Raw genomic sequence first — 25,301 nt, 5'->3', positions numbered from 1 at the left:
GCAAAAGTCGATGGGTTTCTGCTAGAAGTTAATTGCTCTGAAAATGGCAAATATGCTGCTTATCTCATCATGCTCAGCCGCACTTTCGACTCTCTTGAGATCAAGTGAGCAGCAGCCGCACTTCTGGCACACGACTAAAAGGATTTTATTATAGAAATTTGTCACCGACTGCAGTTTAGTGTAAAGCCAGGTCCCCTAACGACACTTGATAGCGTAGGTAATGGACAGCGAACACTTGCCATAAATCACAAAATCTAAAAATTGTCTGCCCTGACAGCGAGAAGCCAAGAACAAGCAAATGAAATTTATTATCGACCCCGTGAACACTTTGATACCCTAATCGAAATTTAAAAATAAAATGAGATAGTTATCCGAAGGTTAAGAGCTAAGGAGTGTCTTCTTCCGAGCGAGACTTCGGTTTTGGAATCACAAGCTTACGTATTATGGAAAAATATAACTGAATAAAATTATTATAAGAATAAAGAGCTGCTTAATTCTCTATATCGCTTTCAGATATTGTGCCTGTCCTCTTTTACCACATGCTAATCGAATTAATTGTTTAAATTCAAATTGTACTTATGTAATTAATATACATTAAATTAAAATTCAATTTAACTAAGATTTTTATATTTAAGATTCGAAATCCGTATGGCCCCATCAGTTGCCAATGCTAATTGTTATAATTCTATCTACATAGAATCTCAGCAATTAAAGAGTATTTGCAAACACAACTACATTCGGATTTATTAAGTTCGACTGGGAGTGAGAAGCGTTTCTATGCCCAACTAGTCAGTTAACACTTGACAGTCAGCAGACTGCACGAAATGCAGGCATTTGGCGAGCTATGCGAATTAGGATGCCGGACAAATACCAATTTAAATTCAGATGCAAATGGGCTGGACCACAATGTGGTTGGCCAGAATTGATTTGCATTCGCCTAATCGACTTTGCAGCACAGTTTCGATAACAGAGCAGGCGCTGCGACTGTGACAGTGACTGTGACTGGGGCAAGGCCGAAACCAAAAGCCCGAAAACCCCAAAACCAAAACCCAAACCCAAACCCAAACTCGACTCAAAACAAACAAATCGACAGAGAAGACAGAGGCGGCCGCCCGGACAGACAGACGAAGGAGCAGCGAAACTTTGATTGACATTTCAATTAAATTATAGCCAAAGTCGTTGGCAAAGTCATTGCGATTGCCGCTGACAAGATGTTTCGAGTGCAAAAAGTTTTACTCACCGAATACCAGGAGATCTACGAGCCGGTAATGGTGGAAAGTCCCTTCACGCTAGTGGATGCACACGGAGTGGGATTGCGCCAATATCACATCGCACTCACCGGCACGAAGCTGCTCTTTGGTTGCGACAATTTCTACAAGCACGAGGAATACGGCAGTGAGCCCAACTGGTATTGTCTAGGCCAGGATCCGGAAATCGAGTGCTTCGATCTGATCAGCATGGTGCCGCTGGAGTATATACGCTTCAATTTCTATCGCAAACGTGAACGCTACCTAATGATGCTCAGCGTGCAGCCGCTGGAGCAACATCTGCCGGCGGAAAGGCCCATGATCTTTGAATTTGGTGGCCACATACACAAGCAATATTTCTGGCATACTTGGCGCGAACGCATCGCATCCATACGCACACACGAGTCGCGCTTTAACCAGATAACCGGCGCCTCACCCTTCTCCAGCAGCGATATACAGATGGACGAGGTACAGCACCATGTCCAGGTGCATGTGCCCCATTATCGACCACAGTCCATCTACAGCGTGTGCTGTAGTTCTGCCGGTGGCGCCTAGGGCAAAAACCAAAATACTTCCAAACTTTTCAACTCACGCATACACATAACATACACAGCATGCATATTTTATAGCTGGGCTAAGCTGCTTAGCCGACTGCCTCTTGCTGCCAATATGATTACTGCACAATTGGCCAACTACTTTGCGACCACTGTGCAGCAGCAGCAGCAGCAACCGTTTATTTATTTATGAATAAGCCACAACTTTAAGCACCTTTCTGTGCGCAATTTGCGTAGCACAAACTTTAGTGCCCCCAGACGCGTAAAATTAAAGTCGAGACGCATTTGTTGCTCGCTTAGTTTGATTGTATATATTTCTTTATATTTGTACCCTAAACCTATTGAAAATAGTTGAAAGAGATATATTGGTTTTGTCCGAAAGTAAGAAAGGAAGGGATCAGGATCCAAGCCGATCTAGTCATCTGTCTGTATTAACGTGTCGAGCTAAACACTTGGAATTAAATATATATTGTATATAGTACAACATTGGTTGAAACACAAAAGATTTTAAGCACAGCTACAGAAAGGTAATCGAATTTAATCAGGAATATGTATACATTCTGTAGAAGATGTGGAAGGGAAAAGGATCACAGCCGAGTGGGCAAGAAAACGCTTTTGACCTGGTTTATGCACACATTTTAGTTCCATATTTGGGCCTTCAAGATTTCATAAGGTTCGGGTTCATTCACCGAAGTTCATCAAGAATATATTTTCCATACAAAGCGTACGGAAAGGGAAAAAATAGCACAGCCGCTGTCCAAAGTGCGCAGCTTGAATTTTTTGGGTATGAGTGTTTTTGCGTCTTATGCATAGAAGAAAGCTAAATTGTTGGTAACAACAGCAAGGCGCTGGGCTCAGGGTATCTGCCAGCATGGCATTCTAGCTGGTTTCTGATTTTGGTTTGGGTTGTGGCAGCCAAAAGACTTTGGTTTGGCTGGCGGCTTTGCGGCTTGGCCAATGCTGTTTTCATTTATTTAACTGTGGGCGTTTGCTTTTTCTTGGCCAACGAAAAAGTTTTCAATTTGTCGACAAACTTAAGCCGCAGCCGCAACACTTGTCCGAGTCTGAACAGCCCGTATCTCTCCGCCGGCTGTCCGTCTGAGCGTGCAGCTGACGACACCAAAAATCAATTGCAATAAAATGCCCCAACAAATAAACACAAACAGTAAGCAAACAGACAAAACACCACAGACAAAAACAAAAAAAAAAAAAACTGAAACAACAACAGCTCAATCGGGGCGTTGAGGGAAAGTGGGAGCTGATATCGTCATTGGCTTCCGTTTGTTTAGAGCGTTTAATGGTCAAAGTTTTTGCTCGAGTGCTGCGTAATTTATTTGATTTGCTTTCGCTGCGTTGTTTCACAATGATAAATTACAATTTATTTAATAAAATTTACAAAATGCTCGCATTAATCATACGCCATGTGGTGCTCCGGCAAGCATACGCAATTTTACAATTTTTTCATATGCCACGAACACACACACACACACACACAGGCATACACATGCACACACACACACACACACACAGGCACACACATCAGGCTACACTCTTGTAGCACAGCCTCTGAACGCCTTTGAAACGCGTAACTAATTAAAGCGCTGCTTCGAAACGATTTTCAGGAATCCGTCAATGGCAACAGCCAAGCCAAAAGTTAATTAAAAACTCATCGGCTGGGCCTACATTGCGGCACAGCGCACTCAATAAAAACAGTTCAATAAAACCGATGAGCGCCATGTTTAGCAATGGCAGCACACACACACACACACATGCCAACACCCTACTGCTCGTCCAGCCTGCTGGCCCACCACCTAGCATTCTTTTCATTTGTAATACACCTGCATACTTTGCAATTACGCCACTCGGCCGGGCAGGTAATGGCATCCTTTCGAAATCTGCTTAATTACCCATTAAAAGTTATACCCTTTGCCGTTGTCTCGCTGTAATCAAAGTCTCACATTCGGCGGGTACCTTAAGAAAAATGTTGTCGGTCTTTAAGAATTTTTCGAGCATTTTTCACACAAACACACATTTTCCGCTGGTTATTTGCTTATTTATGCCGTCATGGTCGTCAAGTTCAAAGCCAAACCAGAAGCCACATCAAAGTTACGCCCTAATTGCTTAGCCAAGATTTGAATTTGAAATTTCGCCAAAGTCGGTTGTGCGATTGCGTTGCGGCTTTCCAAATTATTTTCGAATAAAGTACACATTGTAAGCCAATCGGTGCATTTACTAACTTAATTGCACACACACACAAACTCACACACAGATATTTATCCATATATGCAATATAAATGCATTAGACATTCGAACGGTCAGAGATGTTCCAAATCTTATAATGAATATGTCTCTTGTTTGCCGGAACAGATAACGGGGCCCATCTGGCGACTTATGAGCTACAGGAAACTAGCTGCAGGATGTCTCAAATTATATTTCGTGAATCCCTAAGAAAATCATGAATGCTTGTTCTGTTAAGCTTCGAGGCCTATTATCACCCACATTATCAGGAATACTTTAATTTAAAAATGTACGTTCTCAATATGAAATCCTTAAATTTAAGGCGAGCTTTGATTGCTTGATTTGTCTTTATAAGCTAATACACTGTTATCTGAACATTGCAATTCTTGAAGTTTCATTTCCATTTTTAAAAACATAGTTAAAGCATAGATAATTACTTAAAATTTGTTTTGAATTAATATATTGAATTACACACATTTGTTATAAGCTGAACGAGCTCTAAAAGCAAAACGTATTTTTAATTGTCGATTGACTTCCTGCCGGCACATTATATCTTAAATGCGACCTTAAAGCCACCCCCAGTGCGCCGCCGCAAGGACATAGGCGTAAAATTAAAGCACAATACGCCGCGTAAGCTGACATTGATGAATATGTTTTATATTTATTGAATGCCAGTGCGCCGCGGCAACCCGTGACATCTGTGCACTTATGTGTGTATATGAGTGTGTAACTGTGTGTGTGAATGCCTGATTAAAGTACATAGGCATATTTAATCGGCTTTATTTTGACTAAGTTTATAAGTACAAAATGCGAGAATTAAATAAATGTAAATGCGAAATTTAAATAAATTATTATGCAAAATTTTAAGAGCTGACCAATGTGGCCAAGCTCTTAATTTGAATAGCATTTAATTACTGCCATCACCTGACAATTTCGCTGATTGAGTAAATATTTCTATAAGATTTGCGTGAATAAACAAATTTATTTTTGGTGTGCTATCAGCAAATCTTTGTATTCACTTTAAATTGTAATTGCTTTGCTTGTTCATTTCATCATATGAACTAACTTAATGTTGTGTCTAGGCTTCTTAGAGAATTTCTTCGTATTTGTTTAATTTAAAATTACCAACAAATTTAATTTTAAAAATTGAATATTTTGCAATTATTTAAATATGTTTCTCACTTGAGCCTATTAAATACATTTACACAAATAATATGAAAACATTTTTTTTTTTTGTAAATTTATACACAGATATTGCTTTAAGGGTGTCACACTTTACGAGCCTTTCGTAGATCATTTACTCTGCATTGCGCGTTGCTATTTGATTTGCATTAAATGGGAAATTATTAATACTAGTCACAGAGCACAGAAGCCTGCCTTCGGGCTCTTTCTGCTTTCCCTGCTTTCTATTTGTATTGTATTTGCGTAAATCGTTGCCGAAGCGCACCTAACATGTTAAGAAGCACCCACAAACTTATATATACTACTTATACAATTGTGAGTAAGCCATACGGTGTAAGCTCTCCATTGAAGACATTCACACTCGTAGCATGGTGCCTGTTGTCGTGTATATATATATATATATATACCTGGCGCAAATTGAAAACAATTTTCCATTACTTACACATGCGCGTCTTGTGCTAATTCTATTTGATTTTTACCCGATGCCGGCAAACTTTTAAATGAAACAGAACGTGCCGGGCATGCTGATGCTGCCAAGTAAGCGTCCCAATGGCAAGGGTTGCCTTTTGATGGCTATAACCGTAAGGGGTGTGGTCAAGCAACCGCATTAAAAGTTGGCCACCAAAACGGCGCCTATGTGTGTCTTGAGTGGTGCTTTTATGTGGTTCGCGGTAAGCAGTTAAGTGCCAAAGGGCCACCTTTCATGGTAGTTCATATATGTACACTCGTTCCAACTTTTCAAATAAGAAATAAACGCTTTAAAAGTGCCAACGGAACTTATATGGCAAGACAGCGACAACATTTTGTCGCCTTTTATTATAAGCCCCTGACACATGCCTCAGCGCTCTGGGCCTGGGTCTGCTCTGCTCTGCTCTGCTTGGCTATAGGTCAAAGTTTTGCGTGCCTGACGTGCTCCGCATGTCTCGGCTGCTGGTGAAAAATCACAGCAGGAACGCTGAAAAGTATGCTTCATAAAAGAATTTCAGCAGCTTGCCTACATTTCGCTTTTGTGTCAAGTGCAAAAGTGACTGCCAGCCACGAGCGGCGGGTAAGTAAAAGCCGTTAATGTTTTTGATAGTGATGGTTACCCCAACCTTCCTCCCACCCTCCTGCCCACCGCCAACACTTGCACACAGACAAACGCATGCAAGTTTGTTCACACCCACACACATCGTTACAAATGTATATATACATCAAATATATTGCATACTTGGCAGCAACGGCGACAGAGGCCAAGGCACATATCACAGGGCTCTATTATAAAAGAGAAGCCAAGCGAAAACGTGACTGGGCCCCGAGCTGCTAGCAGGGCCGGTTTGGTGGCTCGAACTGACAACGTCATTAATGTTAAACTGAATATACTAAAGTGCACACATGTAAGTTTAAAGATGCGGTTGTAAACATAATTATCCTTCCACACTATTCATTTTACATTTTTCGCGCTTAAAGTGTCAAAATGAACTTTCGCCTCAAACATAATATTTCTGTTTGAACTGTTTGAATGTCATGAATATATTTTTGCAAAATTCATTTTATTACCATTTACATGTAAAGCAAGCAAATTGAGTAAAACAATTTATTTAAAATGTATATTCCTTCCGCTCATGGAACTCTTGAATCCTTTCTTGGAATAGTTTTGGTATTAACATAGTAAAGTAACATAAGCTTTCGGCGAAAATAATATTTTTCAGCAGATTCTTGTGATTAATAGAAAGCATTTTACCAAAGAACTTCTTAAACTAATTCAATATAAAATACTTTCATATTTGTTTATTTAAAAATAAGTGCTATTTTTAACAACCATAACGACGAGTCAACGAAATAAATATTTTTTTTTAAAAAAATTTCAAATGAGAAGGCAGTCGACAAATTTGCAATTTGTATTCGTTTCCCTCAACTAAATATTCACTGAGAAGCATAGTTGATATTGTCACTATAACAAACAATGCAAACTATTTCAATTTGTTTGCTCTCCACTTGCATCAGTCTGCATAGATATGTGTGGGTGTGCTTGTATGTGGGTGTGCTTGTGTGTGGATATGTATATACGTGAGTCTGTGTTTATACCCTATGCCCATTGAAAATAAGTAGAATGAGGCAGTTTTTGCAAATCTAACAAGCATGCATATTATTGGTCAGTATCAATTGCCGAATCGAACCAGACATGTCCGTCTGTCTTTATATAGCTATGTATCTATAAGGGCTATAATTATAAGTAGTATCCATGCCCATACTCCTTTTTTTTATGTTAACAAATTCAATAGGTCTTAAGCCTTGGAAACGAATATAGGCTGAAGCAGAGTTTTGAAGAAATATAGCCGCTGGCTAAAAGTTGCGGCGCGTTTTTATAAGAAGGTACAAAATTTACGAGGTATCTTCTAGTTGAGCATTCTCGACACTAGCATTTCTCAACGCGCACATATATAATATTCCATGTCCAATTTTTGCTCAAATATGTGACAACAAAAAGCCTTTTGGAATAATATAGTTTACTTGCCAATAACAGAAATTAGTTAAGTTTTTAATGCATTTGCATGGCTTCAGTCCACTATTCAATTGACTGGCATCTGGCAGATCCGATTTTGGGCTGGAAAATTTCAGCACACAAATTGCTTATGGAAACTTAAGCCTCCTGTTGGCACTTAGGACAAAAGCTGCAACATAAACAAACAGCCGGGCAGTGTGAAGGCATTAAAAGCCTATTTAAATGCTAAACTTGGACTTTGGTTCGATACGTGTGTGCGCGTGTGTGTTAGTGTTGGCAAGTGTGGGGAAAGCCCACAATGCGTGAGAATGCAGGAAATCGTTGCCAGGGCCAACAGAACGCGGCGAATTGCCAAAAACCCTCACCAAGTCTGTTATTTCGGGTCTCACAGAGCGCAATCGTTGATAACGTCTGGCAAACAATCGTTCTTGATAGTCTATGCCTGGTATTTGGCGTTTGCAAATTGCATTGGCCAAGAGGCCGGGGCAGTTGCCATAGGCCAGAGCCGTCGGTTTGTGTGGCCAAGAGTGAGGCCATTGTGAGTGGAATAGTGTTTACAGTTGCCTGTTGTCTATTAAACGCCTACCGTTTGGCTTTCATTTTGCAATCGCAAACTTCGGTTCGGTTTACGGGTAGCTGCTAGAGGAGCTTCAAACCGCTTACAGACAATCGTACATTTTTTAATAGCTCCCTGGATCGAATCGCCTTAAAAACAATGCTCTGCTAGTAACCATTAATAAGCTTTTAAATTCGATACTTGTAGCTAACTGCGGGCACTCCTGCAGCTATCGAACCACGCTTTTGGGCAAGGAAGTTGTGGACGAGCTCGTAAGGTTACCCTCAATTGAGCCAGAGTCATGGAATGAAGGAATGAGAAACATTTAGTACTCTAGCAAGGAACTCCGACTGCAAATTGTCGAAGAGCTGACATAATACAACTGCTCTGATAGGATAATCCCCGCAAAATGTAGCTCTTTTCTGACACAGAGTGTAGGCTCTAAGTATAAAATTTGGCAGAGGGCTGCTCCTCTCATCACTTAGATCCGTCTACAATATTATAATTACTATTTTAAGCGCTTAACTTGAACCTGGTTTGTCCAAAAAATCCATTAAAGTTTTTTTGGCAGCCTCTGGCTCTGGGTCAGCGATTCGCAGGCAATTTCGAGCTGCGTGCTGCGAGCTGTGACAAGACAATGAAAACAAAATTAGGAGTTATTTGCTGGCATGTGTCCGCAAATGCCAGTTGAGATTTGCAGGGCGACATTCGTCATAATTCGTGTCGCTCCAAGCAGTTGACACGATTTGCCGTCACGTACTCCAGTGCTTGATAAATCTTGGCCAGCTGCCCCAGCACTCAGCGCCATCGGAATGGAGCTGTTTTTGTTGCCACCTTTGGTCCTGTCCTGGTTCTGATGCCCCGGCGAGCACGTGCACGCTGTTAACCTCAAAAATGCGCTGCTAAAACATTTTTTTTACGCGCTCCTTTCTCTCTTCTCTGTCGCACTCTTTCTCTGCCTCTCAGGCGCCCGCTAAGCCATTAGACGAAGGTTCAGACAGCGGGTCAGCGGTGGCAGCCGCAAGACAAAACCACAGTGGGGCCAGACCACAACATCAAAACGAGTTGATGGCCAAGACCGATGCTCGCGCTGACCAAAAGCGTGGACGCTTCCAATCCTTTTCAGCCAGCATACGTGCCACGTACGTGCGCTGTGTGACAAGTCGGCTATACATATAAACATATACAGGGTGTTACATTTAAAACTGATGCACTCTCAAATCCTGTTAAAGAGTTGAAAAACGAAAGCTCCCAAAAGTAAAAACAATTTATGAAGTATTTTTCTTATTTACGACTAGATAAAATAAACTAGCATTGCGCGTCTTTGCCCTGTACTATTCTTTTGCCCTAACTAGCAAAAAAGACAGATGAGACGTTCTCGACCGAATTTTTTGATAGTTGCACGAAAAATCATATATTCATATATGGATTGGTTGGGTCAAGTACACTGTGACCAACTAGTCCTGCCTTTCAGTGAAATGCGAGCCCTGGCTTCAAAGCTTTCATTTCTCCAGAGCCCAGCTGAGCATGCCTCAGCCGGCTTACAGACATGGACAAGCCTTTAAAATCGGCTCAGGAGTTTATTCAATCTCAAGGCAGACTGTGCGCATATCATCGTCCGCAGGAAGCCTGCGATAATCCGTAGTTTTTGCATATGTTCAGACATTCGTCAAAAGAAGTCCTTTGTGCTCAATGCTGGATCTCTAGAAAGATTAGATGGCGCCCTTTCTAAAGTAACCTCTGGCAGTTACAATTTGTGCTAAGTATTAAGCTATGCAAATATTTGAACATGCATTTCTAAGCAGGTTGAAATTTAAAATTTCACTGCGTTTTTCCGATATAGTGCACTTTATTGAAATTTCAGGAAGAAGCGAAATATATAATAGAAGCTTTTCAATGTTTTTAAAAGGATTGGTTCTTTGTGTTCATAACGTTTTGTGTTTAATCCATCACGCGCACATATTTTTACAGTCGGAATACAGTTTTGATAAATCAGCGAGAAAATTCATTTGCAACAGATACTCTAGATTAAATATATTTTTGTTCTCAGTATTGATTTTCATTGTTTTACATTCTACTGTCCCTATAATCTTTAACGTACACTCAGTTGACAAAACGAACAATTAAAACTGTTGAGAACATTGCGATCGGATCCATTCGACTGGGCAATACTCTGTTACAATACTGCAATCTATATCAGAATCTTAAGGACTATAGACGAGAGTTCGCATAGTTCAATGCTGGAACGCAATGCTGTATCATGTTTATCGTGATTATGGTTATTTTTTTATAGTTTTAGCTTAGCAATAGCTTTAAAATTTTAAAAGAAGCCGTGAGAATTTGTGTTTTCCACTTCAATGCAAATCTGCCAGTTAATGGTTTTAATTCTATGCTAGTTATAGATGCCGTAGATGTAAGCAAACAAATTAAGCAGATTTTCTTATTCTAATCATGCCATAAATTATAAAAGGTGCACCCTGTTAGCTGTGAAAGGCTCGCGCTGGTTAAGCCCCAAAAACAGACTTTGTCTTCAAATTAATGACCAACAATGCCAAATGTTCTCGTGGCCAGTGCTCGGGTTGAGTACAGGCGCGTAGTTTTCAGGCGCCAAAGTCACGTACACAGCGGGGCCAGTGGACGCTGCGGCATATTGGGCAGCCTACAGGGCGTGTGGCAAACATTTTTGCATGCCAACGCAGACTTTAAGCAATGACCAGGGCTTTAAGATCACTGAAACGGCAGAGATTGAGCATTCCCTCATGAAAATGGCACACAAAGCGCTAGTTTATCTCAAGCGCATTTATTTAACTAGCTGTAGCGCTGCTGTCGTTGTAGGTTAACATATTTGCGCTGGTTAAGAACCAACATCCCGCATGGCCACTTTGGCCAAGCCAAAGGCAACAGCAACAGCAGCAGGAGCAGCAACGGATGCTGTAGCAAACGCAACAGTAATAGTTCAGCTAGTTGTTTAAAGGCGGGCTGAGATAAGCGGCAACAGCAAACAAAGCTGAAGGAACCAACAGGAAAAAAAAAAAAAATCAAAAGAGCTGCTGGTGTCAGAGCAGCCCCTGCACTGGCCAGACCAAAGGAGGAAACAGGGGGACAACAATCCGAAAGTATGCCACACATGATGTGCAGCTGCTGCTGCATCAGCAGCAATTGCAATTGCAATATTTGCCACGCTGCCACGCACTCGAATTTCATTATAATTGCATGGCAATCGACCTTGCGAAAACATTTTCCATTTTTTTTTTACCATTTATTTTTTTTAATTCACTTTTACTGGCATTCTGCCAATTTTTCTTTGTTTTGTTTTATGCATTTTGCATGCATTTTCTCACTCATTTTTTGTAATCCTTGTAGAGGGTATCATAAGCTTGTCACGCAATGTGAAACGTGTTGTAGGAAAGGCCTAATTTTGAAGGGCAGAACCTTGTGCTTTGGAATGTAAACACTTTTGTACGGCATGTTAAAGCCCCGAAATTCATAGCCTATTGATAGAGTGACGCGAAAAGAAGAAGAAGCAAGCCGTTAGCTATCCTGAGCTGCAGGCAGCGTGTGTGCTTGCTTGTGTGGGTGTATCTCCATGTATTTCAGCTTTTCTATATGTGTGCACAAAAGAAAGCTTAAGTATTAGTTAAAGCAATTGGACGCTTTGTGTAGGGTATCTCCTAGTCGCGCACACCACACAGGAGCACCCTTTTTTGGACTGTCGTGCACTTCTGCTCATTAAAATGCCAACACTTTTGGGGGACAGTATCCATTGTACGCATTTCGAGCTCGGCAACGCGGGACAGACGGAATTAATTTATGTATTGTTGACAACCGCAAATTGCACTTAAAATGCATACATGAGCAGAACGGTAATGAAATCTTGTTACGCAATATAATATTTATCAATTACAGCAAAGAATCAAAGAGAATAACGTTCGAGAATCAATGGCAATCAATCCGATTTCGAATAGACAACAAGAATGCTGTAGCAGTTCCCAGATAAGCAGCCGAACACCATTTGGATGCCCAGCGGGAACCACAAATCATAACCAGTGGCCCATAATGAGATTTGTCAACCGATACTCCGGATGTTGGCTATTTCTTTAGCTATGACCGAGCATCAGCATTTATTTATAGCTGTTGCGCTTGGTTTCACTTACAGTTCGTTCGTTCCCGGCCAAATGGCCAACTGGCCAACTACCAAACCGATAGCAGCTCCCTCATAAATCTTCAACATTACGAGTATTGAGCAATAGCTGTTGCTTTATCAACGAACACATTACCCGAAAGCTCAACCCCAGCCACAGCCAAACTCCGACTTGGTCAATCCACAAAACAAAAAGGCTACAAGAAACATTGCCGCTGGGCCAATGGCTGAGATAGTATTAACTTCAATATCCTGCTACAAGTAATGCCTGGTGGCATTTCCCGCAAAAAATTAACAAAGTAACTGGTTCAGTTACTGAAACTTACCAACTTGTATCCAATTGTGTTATACGTTCCAGTTCTTTTTGTTATTTTGAGTAAATTTACAAATTGAAAAAGTTTGCCAATTTATAGTTTCGAAATTCCAAATTTCACATTGTTAATTTAATCTAAAAGTAAAAGAGGAAATGATAAAATTTATGTAAATGCATAAATAAATAAAATTAAATAAATAATAAAGTAAATGTAGTGTGTTTTTATACACCCCTAATATCTTTTGGCGAATACACTAGTCTTCAGTATTAGCTTTGACTTTTAGTTAGGTAAATTTAAAAAAAAAAAAAAAACGTTGCTAAATTTAATTCTATAAAAGCATTCTAAGTAAAATACTATTCTGTAATGAATTGAACAATTTGTCACTTGAATTGTTGTCGAAAAAAGAAACTTGCAAACTGGAAAACTCAATTTATTGCAACAAAAAATGTAAGGAAATCGAACAACTGTAATGCATTTGGGAGCCCACATGCCTTTCGCTTGCCTCAAATGCGGGCCTCAAATCGCATTTGCCACAATTGCGGCAGCCATTTGAAATGCCTCAGCCACAAGCTAAACATATAGAGTCAGTGCCACACAAATGCAGTTGCGGTTGCAGTTGCAATCGAAGCACTGGCCCCAGATCGTTACCGTAATGCAATTTTAGAACAAATCAAGCCAACAAATTGTTACAATTCCCCCACAGATTGCATGGTTAATGAAAAATTCAGGTCAAACTTTTAAGATAAGGTTCTTGTAGACAATTCTGAGGCAGGTCACGTTTTTTTTGTTTTTATCTGAAAAAGTGTACTTAAACTAATCTTGACCGGGAATATAACACATTCATCATACAAAATCTATTGAAGCCAGCGTCTGTATGTAAATTAAAATTAGTTATCTTAAGATTTTGTCTTAATAATATATAAATAAGGGTATTTCAGTCAATCTCTTTCTCCTTTTTATTAACTCTCTCTTGTATCTCCCTTAAATATGACCCTTCTATGCGATTTTCATGATTTTCTTATTTATTTGTACACCCAGACGATATGATAGTATTACACTATCGCCTTGCTTCTCAAGTACAACAAACTTAAACTTGACTTAAATTTTCCAATATTAATAAACCTTCTGCATAATATTCACACATGCATACCCAGTTCTACGAAATATACGCTGGCAAATTAGTGCACAGGCTTGCGTCAAGGGAAGCGAGAACATGAACGTGGCGATGGGATGGACAAGTGGTGTGAAATTATCAACTCATCAGGTAATTATTGCGTGTGCAGCTGCTTTTGTTTGTTTCTATTGTTGTTTTGGGAACTGCCAACATGTTTCCGGTGGCCATTGTGCAATGCCAGTCGCGTGCTCTTGTTCAACTTGATTGACAATAAGCTGAACTACTGAATGGGGTGCTATGCACGGAATTTCCTGCCAGAAAACTGATAATTCCACACGGGTCGGGCAATTCATTTAACTATCCACACCGCTGGCGCTGGAGGCCACAACTGGATTGTGTTGCGGATACGCGATGTGTTCGAGTTCGAGGATGGTTCAAACAATTATGTCGGTCGAATAATGGATGCTAGCATTGAGGATGCATGTCTAACAAGACCATCCTTTCAACATTTAATGGAATTTTATAGAACATTTTAAGCACAAGGTATTTTTAATCTCAGGCAGACCCTTCTATGTATATAGTTAAATAACGAAAAAAATGCGGCTTAAAACTTGTTTTTAAAGTGCCAAGGGCAAGTCCGTGGTATACTCGCTATTATCTTATATAGACATAGGTCCACATTTCCCTCCCTTGAGCTCGGTTAAAACTCAACCAAGTTTCATAAGGTTTGGCTCTTTGGTCGTAGTTTGGCTTCTAAATCAATTTGGCATTTTAATCTGGCATTCTTATTCTTGTGCATTATAAAGTTCATCAGCTCTATTAATTTGTGTTAATTTGTCGTTAAATGTATGCAGGAAACAATTCTGATTATAATAAATAATTGTTAATTGGCCTCACTTGCGATCCCTTGCAGCATTGTGGTTAATTCATAAATGAGCGTAATATTTTATTTTTAAATATATACTAATTTATTGTATTTGAATTTTAAAGCTGCCATTAAACTTAATTGGACTAATTAATTTTGAATCAATTTGGCAAAGTATGTTTGCTTTACGTAAAGTTATTTAAACAAACATAAATTAAACATGTTTTTGCATTTAATTTGCACAGTAAAATTAATTTGTAACAATTGTCGTGCGCTTGTTGCCATACAAAATAAATAAAACGCGGGAAATGCGAAAAATGCCAGCAACAACAACTGATTTAATGGCAGCTAACAAGAGCAGCGTTAATTAATTAATTTCGCAATGCATATTTTTAATCTGCTGCACGTAACATAGCCACGCCCCCAGCAGAACCGGGCAACCGGCAAGCGACTAACATGCTGACAGCATAATGAATTCAATGACACGTATTGCCCGGCAAAACAACGTGCAAAATCAAACGAGAGCGTAAGTGAAAACGAAGCCAAGCAAAGCAACTGAGTAAGCTCGACAGGCAGTTACCCTACCCCACCCATTTTCTAAGGCTCGATCATACGCTAATTTGAGTACAAACTTATATAAGTAAAATATATTTCAAAGTTATGGACAACAGATTTTACCTGCTGCATTACCTCGATTTGATGATAAACGAATAAATGTACAGACAATTTTAAATAAAGGTTAGTAAAGCATACGATACGCAACATATAGGTGCAACAAATTTGAGCAGAACCCTTTATAGGATAAAAGTCAAGAATTGGAATTGATTTAAGTCTAGATAATTGTCTGAAGGAAGCTAATTTTTGAGATTTAGTAACGAAAATACATCTATCTTAATTTTCATCTGTTTACTATACCCTCACTCTTACAGAATCTATGTTTGCAGGGTGTAGCAAACGGGAAAAATTGTTTGCGCACGTAAGTATGCTACGATTTATTTCGCTTTTGTGCGCTGACAGACCAACCACTCGGACTTCCACTGCCAGCCGTGCTCGACACACATTCTCCCTTCGAGTAGCACTGGCCGCAGAGCAAACACTAGAGGAAGAAAAAAAAGCGACCACAAGAGTGTTAAGCACATGGAAACCAAAACAACTTGTCAGTCTTGGCGGCGTTGTCCTGTCAGCATGTCCTTGTGCCGATGCCGAGTAATTCATTAACATTTAACTTGATTGACACAGGAGAGTTTTCCGTACTGCTGCTATGTATGTGTGTGTGTGTGTGTGCGTGACGGTGTTTATTTTTGGGCACGCACGTACACGTGGGCGTGCGATTTGTTTATACAGTTATAATGCATAACGGCATTGAATTTGGCTCACGCTCACACGAGACAAATCAGGCAGACGCGCACACAGATAGCGAAACAGATCGTTATTTTGTTAATTTAATAAGCGCACCGGCGACACACAACAGGTGCCGCTGCCACGCCCAATTGCCCGCCCCATCTGCCCAAAATGAAGTCACGTCGCGCGCATAAATCAATTGCCATGAGAAGGCGCTCAGCGACATGAAAACTGCATGGCTTCTACATAGAGGCCCAAACCCCACCCACCACAAGGAAGGCGGCGTATGCCAGGGACTAGACTGAACAGCCTCTGCACTTGTTAAAGCTGTTATTGTACCCAGGCAGAGAATATTATAATTCCAAGAAATATGTTACACATAGATGAAGATGTCTTTGATCCTATAGAGCATATTGAATACATTCTCGATCAGGATCATAAATGTATATTATTTGATTTATAGGAGCGATATTGTAACTATCGAAATAGTTGGTTAGAAATAAAATTATTGTATAATTTAATGTCCAAAATGAATTAATAATCGAATTACTACATCATATGGCTCATATAGGAAGAATAGCTAGGGTCTAAAGCTTCTGCATAATACGACTTTAAAGCCCTAATTCTGCAAGGGTATTTATGGATCGGCGTGTCCATTGCTTTGTTTGTTGTTGTAAATGTTGTTGCCGTTGCTTGGCAAAACGACAGCTGGCATCGGGGAAACTAGCAACTGCCCGCCGTCGTTCGTTTGGGCCGTAAATTGAGCGCATGCAATGAAAGTGTAACGAGCGTTAATTTGTTTGTCAAGCGCGCCAAGTGCCTGAGCTGGCACTTGGCTCGCTAAATGGAAATTATGCGAGTCCAGTGTGCCAAAATCCACACTAGCCAACTGGGAGCTGTGCCAAGCGATGCTACATTAAATAATGCATCCTTTATAACCAATTTAAACATAATTAAATATGTCATTGATGCTTATTGAAAAGCGATAATTTTCGTAAATAAGTCCTAATTGCATGCTTAGACAAGATTATTAATTAAATACAAAATTCATAAAATAATTTGATGAAATTTCAAGTGCGTAAATAAGCAAAAACTCAGAATGAAGCGTTGCGAAATTTAATCAAGACAGCGAAGAGACCAGCTTGCATGTTGATCAGCCTGAACAAGAACATATATATATATACTTTATGTGGTCAGAAGAGAGTATTAAATTTTCCGAAAACGCGATACATTTAGCAGGTTCACTAGCCAAATATCAAGGTTAAATTTTGGTTTGAACCAACGACATCTTTTTAGACTCACGGCCATCATGTATACCTGAGCAGCGACCTCATAAAGTAAAGAAGCTATGTTGACATTAATTCAACTGCTCATTTTACTAGACATTTTGCTATATTTGGAATACAATTAATTGCCATGTCATAAATGGAAGTTATTTAGCTGCTGTCCTCGTTCTCACCAGGAGAGAATGGACGTTACGGCGCGCAGCAGCTCCGGCATATCCCAGCCATTGCGGCGGAGAGTACGCAGTGGACGTATCACATCGCGTTTCATCTGTCAACAGTTTTTTCGCAATAAGTCAATAGTCTGAGGTACCTCAAATACTCACCATGTTGGCACGCATACGCGACTGGAAGCCCGACGAGCTCACAGTGTCGACAAACCGGGCGTAATTGGTTTGATTTTTACGGGCAGATGTCGTATAGTCATGCACGGCTTGTTGGGGCATGGCAGCCAAGAGATCGCCGACGAAAGTGTGACCGCGCAGTGCCTTGCAATCGCAGCTCTTGTCGGGCTGCGGTGCCGGCACCAGCAAGCAGGCAAAAATGTCCACAATATTCTCAATATCGGTAGTGTCTACACCAGCATTGCGCAGCTCTTCCAGCATTGTGTTGTAGACTTCGCTTTGCTGCAGCTCCTGGGCAACCAATTGGAAACGTGTCGTATTGTAGTAGCACAAGGCTTTGCGAAACTTGGAATTGCACTGATAGTGTGACTGTATGAGATCCACCAGTGTATCCTTTTCGATGGTCGCACGCAGTGCCTGGAAGCTGTTGCATAAAGATTCGTTATCGCGATCACCATTGTCATCGTTGTCTCCAGGATTCTCTCCAAAATTGTCTCCAGGCTTGTCTCCACCTGTGTCAGGTTCACATGTGGTGGTGGCCTTGCCACCGCCTAGGGAGGGCGCCCTATTATGCACATCAGCCTGGACATGATCCTGAAAACTAATTACAGCAGCGAGCAGTCCGCAAAATAGCGTCAAATGCTTCAGTTGCAACATAATCACTGAGCTTGCCGCTTCGAATATTGTTGTAGGCATCCCAAGCGACCGCTTTTATAGCCAAGCCATTGAGCTTGGCAATTACAAGAATTTCCTTTCACCTGTGCGTCAGTGGCTTGTCATGCAACAAGCGCCAATTAGTCTAATTAGCAGCAACAGCAACAGCAACAGCAACAGCAACAGCAGCAGCAGCAGCAGCTCTATGTCAACAAGTTCACTTATCAGTGCTCGACGGAAAACAACACACAACGCCGAGCAGCCGGCGCCCAAATGCAGCGCCCCCTTTCCCCCAATCCAGCGTCAAGATAAGTAACAAGCAGACATAACTTGTTGCACATCAAGTGAACATTGCAAATTACTGTATTTTAAACTTTTCTCATTTTCTATAAACAATAATTATGCATTCTGCCAAAAGATAAAGACAAACCGAACAGGAACGACCTGATTTAGCTGGAAAAATAGCAGATATATTTCCTAACCAAAAATCTAATATTTTTAGACTTTATTAATTTCTTTTCTTTTTTAGATATGTATGAAAACTTTTCAGTAAATGCTACTGATGCAGAGGCACATAAAACAGGCAGCCACAAAATATCAAAATCGATACTGAATAAAATGATAAATTTGTGTCCTGTTTCTGTACACTTTTTAAAATTTGTTTGCCTGTTTCAATTCCTCTGTTCTGAATTGGGGCAGCTAATCGCAAATTGGAAGATCTGTATTAGGCGAAAATCAATCCAGCTCAAATTCTGGTTGCTTTTTCTGAGACATCACTCTAATTGCCATTTCAGAGAAACAATAAAGCATGCTGAACTCAGCAGAGCCACCATTTGGCCAAACATTTATGAAAACTGCGCTTGTGTGCGCTTAGAACATGTTTGTAGTTGACGAGAGGTCGCAAAAGAAAACAAAATGTTAGCACAGCATTTATTGGAATCATTGACAAAAACATGTACAGGGAAAACTCGCGTGGACGGTCGCTCAAGAGGGATGTGCGCCTAATAGAGGGCCAAATTCATAATAGTTCAAGAGAAAATGTCTGCCGAAGAAGGATGTTCGTTAGAAGAATTTCAACTGTACAGATATCCAGTGCTCATAAAGCGGATATCTACAGGCTGGGATTTAGGTGCTGCCGTGCTCGGACAGTTCTACTTAATTGCCATGGCAATGCGTGGCTGCTGGGTTGAAAAGCTGTGCTACCCATTGATATTGCCGTGTGCCTTCGAACGTGTCTAACGTGCAATTTATTTGTGTCTCTATTTTTACTAACTTCTAAGCCACCCGCTCTGCCCACAACAACATCCCACTTTATCCCACAGGTAAATCAAAAGCAACAATCATACGCACCGTTGCCACACAGTCATACAATCGATATACATACACATGGTATTAACTATTGTAAGCTCGGTTTTTTGCTTGACAACGAGCCGCAACGGCAGCAACAACAACAATAACAACAACAACAACAATAAAAATGTTTGCTAGTGAAATGCCGAGTGAACCGGAAATAGTTGACCGTGCTTTTGTGTACACATTTTTCCTTACCCACTTGTCACACTTTGTAATTCGTTTATAAACTCAGGCATGCTTTGAATACCGTTTAAAATCAATCTGAGAAACATTTTACGTTTTCCGCAAACTAACTAAAATATGTTTCAAAAAAGTTGAACATTTTCCGTTCACTGCAGGCTTTTCCTTAGAAAATGTTATTTAAAACCAGGCAGGAATTATAGATTCGAAAGAACAGATACCCAGTATGCTGGAGTAACTGTATGATTATTTGTACCTAGAAACTGCCTTTTGACAGAAATTTCTAATTTAAATTATTGAAACATTCCCTTTCAAACAACCAATAAGAGAGATTGATCACTCTGGCATAACTTTAAGTTTGTGCAAGGTATAAAATCCCGAATCACATAACTAAACAGGACCTTAACTTAATTGTTAGATTTTGGCAAAGCAACTTAATCCTAATGATTAAATATATTGTAGGCAATTAACATATACTTGACTCTATTATATTGAATTATTATTGTTGAATTATTCCTGCTATCCTTTGTTTTTGGGCATAGTTTTAAGCGACATACGATTTCGTACAGGATATGTTAGATGCAATCACACGTGTCTAGCCTGAACAGTCCGGCTGGTCAAAGGTTAAATTGAACAGGTTACAAAACTGTCAGCATGCAGAAGTGGCTGTGCCACAGTTTAATGGCAACTGCAACAGCAGTTGGGAATATGCATCAACGTGATAAATCATTTGGTTATTCGCCCAATTGCCAGGTAACCCCTGTGCGATAAAATTTCTTGTGTGTGTGCGTGGTCATGTATGATGCATATTTAAATGTTTTCATTTGCAGAGACCACTAAACATGGCAGCAGGCAAAAGTTAAAGTTGCCGGAAAAACAGACACACAAACTTTACTATTTTACGAGCAGACAGAAAGTGTTGCCTACTTTCGGGCTATGCTGGCAAATTGCGCAATGTGGTCGCTGTCATTCGCAATAGATTTTCATGTAATTAGTTTTATCTGCTAATAGAATGTCACTGGCCACGCAAACCACAAACAATTGAGTCCTTCGAAGTACGTATGTGTGTGTGTGTGTGTGTGTGTCTGTACGTGTGTTCGTATGTGTGTGCGAGTTTTCAAATTGCATTTTTTGCTTTGTTTGCGAGCTGTTTGAGATTTTGCGCATCGACCACAAAACAGACGACAGCAAAACACACGCACACAACCAAACAAGGCACTTAGATGTGCGTCTGTTTATGTGTATGTTTGTGCGTGTATTTGTTTCAATGACAATTCCACAGACTCATGTGCTATGCCATTTTCATTTCCCTGGACAATTTACTCAATTAGACTAGAACTTGAAGGCTTTGTGGCATTTGGGAGAATCGCTTTATTATTGCACTCAATGTAAAAGAAGTAGGGGCATATGAAGTGGGAATGGCAATCGAAATGGGAATTGGCATCTCGATACGCATAAGAAGGGTACTTGCTTGTTACAAAAGACGCGAGCTGGGCGTATATATATATATATATATATATATATATATATAGAGAGAGAGAGAGAGAGAAACAGCAAACACACATGAGTTGCCTGATAAAACCTGCCCCGATGATGTCTACTGAGAAAGTGGAGCACCAAACTAACGCCGATAAACAGGCTTAATTAGCGACAGAGCTGAAAGTCAACAGACTGGCGCATTAAGCCAAAATCTAAACACACATACAGGCGCACACAGACAGCTACGCATACAAATAGAATTAATGCCAGTAGAGCCATTGGCAGCAAGTTTTCTACGAGGTCTCGTTAGGCTTAGCAGCAACCGGCAGCTCCATTTACTCTCCTGCTTAATTATGTGCAAGCAGCAATGATATTTATATTATCAGCCAGGCTGTCAGGCAGTCAGGCAGCCAATTTGAAGCAACAAAGTCGAGACAAAGATGGCCCCAAGGTAAGACGAACAGGAGGCATTGCACGGCCATAATCAAAGGATGCGCTAGATTCGATTTTGAGATAGAATTTAAATTCAGACCATGCTCAGGTGCAAAATGTCGGACGGATAAATGCAAAATCATGGCAACATCTGCGTTGTCAGCAGACAAATGATGTGAGATGCTCGAAATCGGTGAACCCTGGAGAAGGCCTAGACTGAATAGTGCTAAACTAAAGTGTCACAGTGCATTCACTTCTATCAACCATTTAAGTCGAACTGTGTGCACAACAACATCAGCAACGGCAACAAAAACCTGTTGCCAGCTGACATAGTCAATGACAGACAATTTTCCAGGCTAACCGCTTTTGGAGGATGCTCGAACATTGCATCATATACAAAAAGAAAAAAAAAAAATAGAACTCTGCAAGTCCCCATTGTTAAGTCTGACCTAAACAATTAAAAAGGCAAATGGCGTGCACAGGTAAGCACACACAGGGTAGACAACAAAAGTGTATATAGAAAGCGACACGAAACAACAACAAGCAAGTAAAACAACATCCAAATGGTGCACACTCATCGCAGTCACATTTCTCAATTTTTATGACAGCTCGTTGGCAGCGAGTGTGAGTGCGTGTGAGTGTGTGTGTTTGAGTGTGTGAGAGTGCGCATGTATCTGTGAGTGGGTGCTTGTGCATCTACAAAGTGTTTTCAACAATACAATCAACAAAAAATATGAGGCATGCTTGACTGAAACATACCCCGCAGTGTTAATTAAATAAGGAACAACTGAAACCTGAACATAATCTAAGTTTATAAAGCCCTAAAGCTTCTACAGTATGCTTAAGAACTCAAAATATGAGAAAGTTTACGAATTCATTAAATAAATTATGTAATTTATTGTAAACTTAATATTTCTACTGAAAATTGAAAGAATTTTAAGGAGCCCAATTTTGAATATGTATCTGCGTGCACAGATGCTGAGCTATCGTAATTTATATAAGATCTAATTAATAAAACAATTTAGCTAAAATATAAGTCAACATGTCAACTATCTTTTTCAACACCTGTCCCGAATCGCTATAAGAGGAATTGACATACATACAGAAGTCTTTATCATTAAGAGACTTCCAGCATATGCGTTTAAAAGCCATAGCTAGGCTAATTTTACAATTCAATTGCTTTTAATAACAACTACAATAAGGGCTTCATGTTTGGCCCAAGGGCAACATATTTGAACTATTAAATGGAGTTAGGGTATCAATGTGCACCAGAACCTGACACAGTCAGTTGGTCTAGACAAATTGAGCCCTTGTGCATACCCCACACACATTTATAACTGCGCACTTATATGTACCAAATACATGTATATATGCCCACCACCCCACTCGCACACACACACACACACACACACACAAATGGAAAACTGCTTAGGCCCAAACAAATGCCTATGGGTCCAATGTGTTTACACAGCTGTTGGCTTGAGGTTTATCACTTTAATGGCTGCCATATTTGCCGAGCTCCCATTTCCACATTTCTACAATCAACTGGAAACCCGATTCACCTGTCGTCGGCCTCGACTCGCGGCGCTACCAAATTGGCAACGTGAGTTGGCAAGCGTTGGCGAAAAAGTAATTTGCGAGCAAATTATGATAAATTGAAATTGTCTTCTTGCTGATGCTGCACATCAACAACGCTGAGTCTAAACATGAGGGTGCAGAGCGAAGGATTCTAAGAGTTGGACTGGGCTTATGATAGGCAGAACTAGGGAGTTTTATTTTCATTTGCAGCATGTAACGCATCATTTGAAGTAATTTATTTATGCATTTTAAATAAATATGCTAGCCGACTGGCTGCAAATTAAAATTGATGCATTGTGGTTGCACAAATTTATGTGTTAGCCACAACAATAACAATAACAACACGAAGTTTCAAGCAATTGCCAATTCGAAGCAACCGATTGAATAAAATGCAAATCGAATTTTCATCCTAGGGCAATGGCAAGTGAAAAACCTCTTAACACAACGTGTTTACCATAAATAACTTAAGTGAATCCAAACTGCAAAGTAGAGATAGAAAGTTAGAGAGAGAGTGAGAGAGATTGCGTTGAAGCAAGAGAGAACGAATAGTAACTGAGCTACATTCAGTAGCAAAGACATAGAGCTCAATTAAAATGGCATTAAATTCCATTTGAATTGCTTTTTCAAGCTGGTAGCCAGCACTCGTCGACTGTTGGCCACCTGCCCCCTGACCCCCTGGCCCACATTGCTTTTGCAGCAGAGCAGCTGTCTATGCATTTGGGATTTGAGCCTGAGACAGCTGCTCAAAAGCTTCGCCAGCTTTAGTCTCAGTCTTAGCCCCCATCCACAGCCTCAATGGCATCTCACCATTTTCTCTAGCTGCATTCCCTGCTGTGGTCTTTTCCATGTCGCTGCATAGCTTTCATCGCCTGCTACTTTTTCTTGACAGTGGGCCCCGAGCGAAAGGAATTTAAACTATTTGCAGCATAGCCATTTTGCCTTCTTGTTGATTTAATGACATCTGCAGCTTTAAGTCACCAGCAATTCAACTATATTCAATTTAAATGGTTTTTAATTTCATTTATTTGCTGAATAACTATTATGGCCATTTGTTTCAACAGCAAACAAATGAATATGCTTTAAGGGAATTTAAATTAACAGCTAGTCGTACAAGCTTCAACAATGACTTGTTATTTATCTAGTGAAAAATGTTTGAGGGCAATTTATCGAGTATTTTTAAGAAATATACATTTATTAAATGTATTCTTCGGAGGATATTTAGTAGCTATGTAATGCTGCTTACAGCAAAATCCTTCCAGCTGCCTATTTCTGATACACTCCCAGGCCTTATTTTGGGCTAGTTGATCAGGCGAAATTGCTGCGCGAGGAAACAATTCAAAAGTCTAACTCAATTTAACACTTGGAAAGGATATCACAATGCTATAATATGCATATATATTTTAAGAATCACCATAAACAGCCGAGTCGCCATATCTTTATATGTTTCTCGAATATCTGTTTCCGTGCAAGCTAGTTTCTCAGTTTTTGTGCTTTTCTCACGACATTTTTTGATATGTCTGTCTTTTTGCAGCATCCAGCTTTAATGTCGATATCAAGGTTTTGACCAAACTTGGCACTTACTCCCATGCTCCGGACATATCAACGTCTCTGTAGAATCTAAACCTTCAACCTCTTACGTATTCAATGGCAGATGTTGCTCTGGGCAGGCGTTAATGCTGCATCGCATGTCAATACCCTGCAAATTTGATTTGGTATTCGTTTTGTTTCAACCACAGTTGTTGCTAAACAAAATGGAAAATGCATGGTCGACTGAACTATACTCGCATGCATATATCGCACGCCATAAAGTATGCAACAGAAGCGAGTGAGCCGAGCTGTAGTCCAGCAACCGTGGCACCTGTTAAATATTCAAAATCATATGCATGAACAACAAAGCAGCGGCCCCGACTAGAAGGGAGTTGTGGTTGAAACTTCGTTGGGTGTCGATGAGGCTGTTTGAT

The 25,301-nt window shown here is 40.2% G+C and overlaps 3 protein-coding genes across 3 annotated transcripts in view; 1 reads left to right on the top strand and 2 right to left on the bottom strand.

Moving 5' to 3' along the window:
* Nucleotides 1-25,301, bottom strand: part of LOC6626961 (uncharacterized) — a 129,656-nt gene that overhangs the window by 98,536 nt on the left and 5,819 nt on the right. Inside the window, exon 2 of the mRNA XM_015173579.3 lies at nucleotides 12,730-12,851. The gene's annotated coding sequence lies outside the window, so the exon portion shown is untranslated. The remainder of the gene's footprint in view (nucleotides 1-12,729; nucleotides 12,852-25,301) is intronic.
* LOC6627055 (uncharacterized) lies at nucleotides 998-2,285 on the top strand. The gene has a single exon (XM_002050800.4). The coding sequence runs from the start codon at nucleotides 1,212-1,214 to the stop codon at nucleotides 1,800-1,802; it is 591 nt and encodes a 196-aa protein (XP_002050836.1). The 5' UTR covers nucleotides 998-1,211; the 3' UTR covers nucleotides 1,803-2,285.
* On the bottom strand, nucleotides 17,389-18,340 carry LOC6626835 (uncharacterized). The gene is made up of 2 exons (XM_002050801.4): nucleotides 17,647-18,340; nucleotides 17,389-17,591 (listed from the first exon to the last, which is right to left on the bottom strand). Exons 1-2 carry the CDS (start codon nucleotides 18,319-18,321, stop codon nucleotides 17,493-17,495), a joined length of 774 nt encoding a protein of 257 aa, XP_002050837.1. The 5' UTR covers nucleotides 18,322-18,340; the 3' UTR covers nucleotides 17,389-17,492.

This window comes from Drosophila virilis, chromosome 5, assembly GCF_030788295.1.
Source record: "Drosophila virilis strain 15010-1051.87 chromosome 5, Dvir_AGI_RSII-ME, whole genome shotgun sequence".
NCBI classification, from domain to species: Eukaryota; Metazoa; Arthropoda; class Insecta; order Diptera; family Drosophilidae; genus Drosophila; species Drosophila virilis.
The sequence above is the reverse complement of the archived record's forward strand: the minus strand, read 5'-3'. Positions and strand labels throughout refer to the sequence as shown.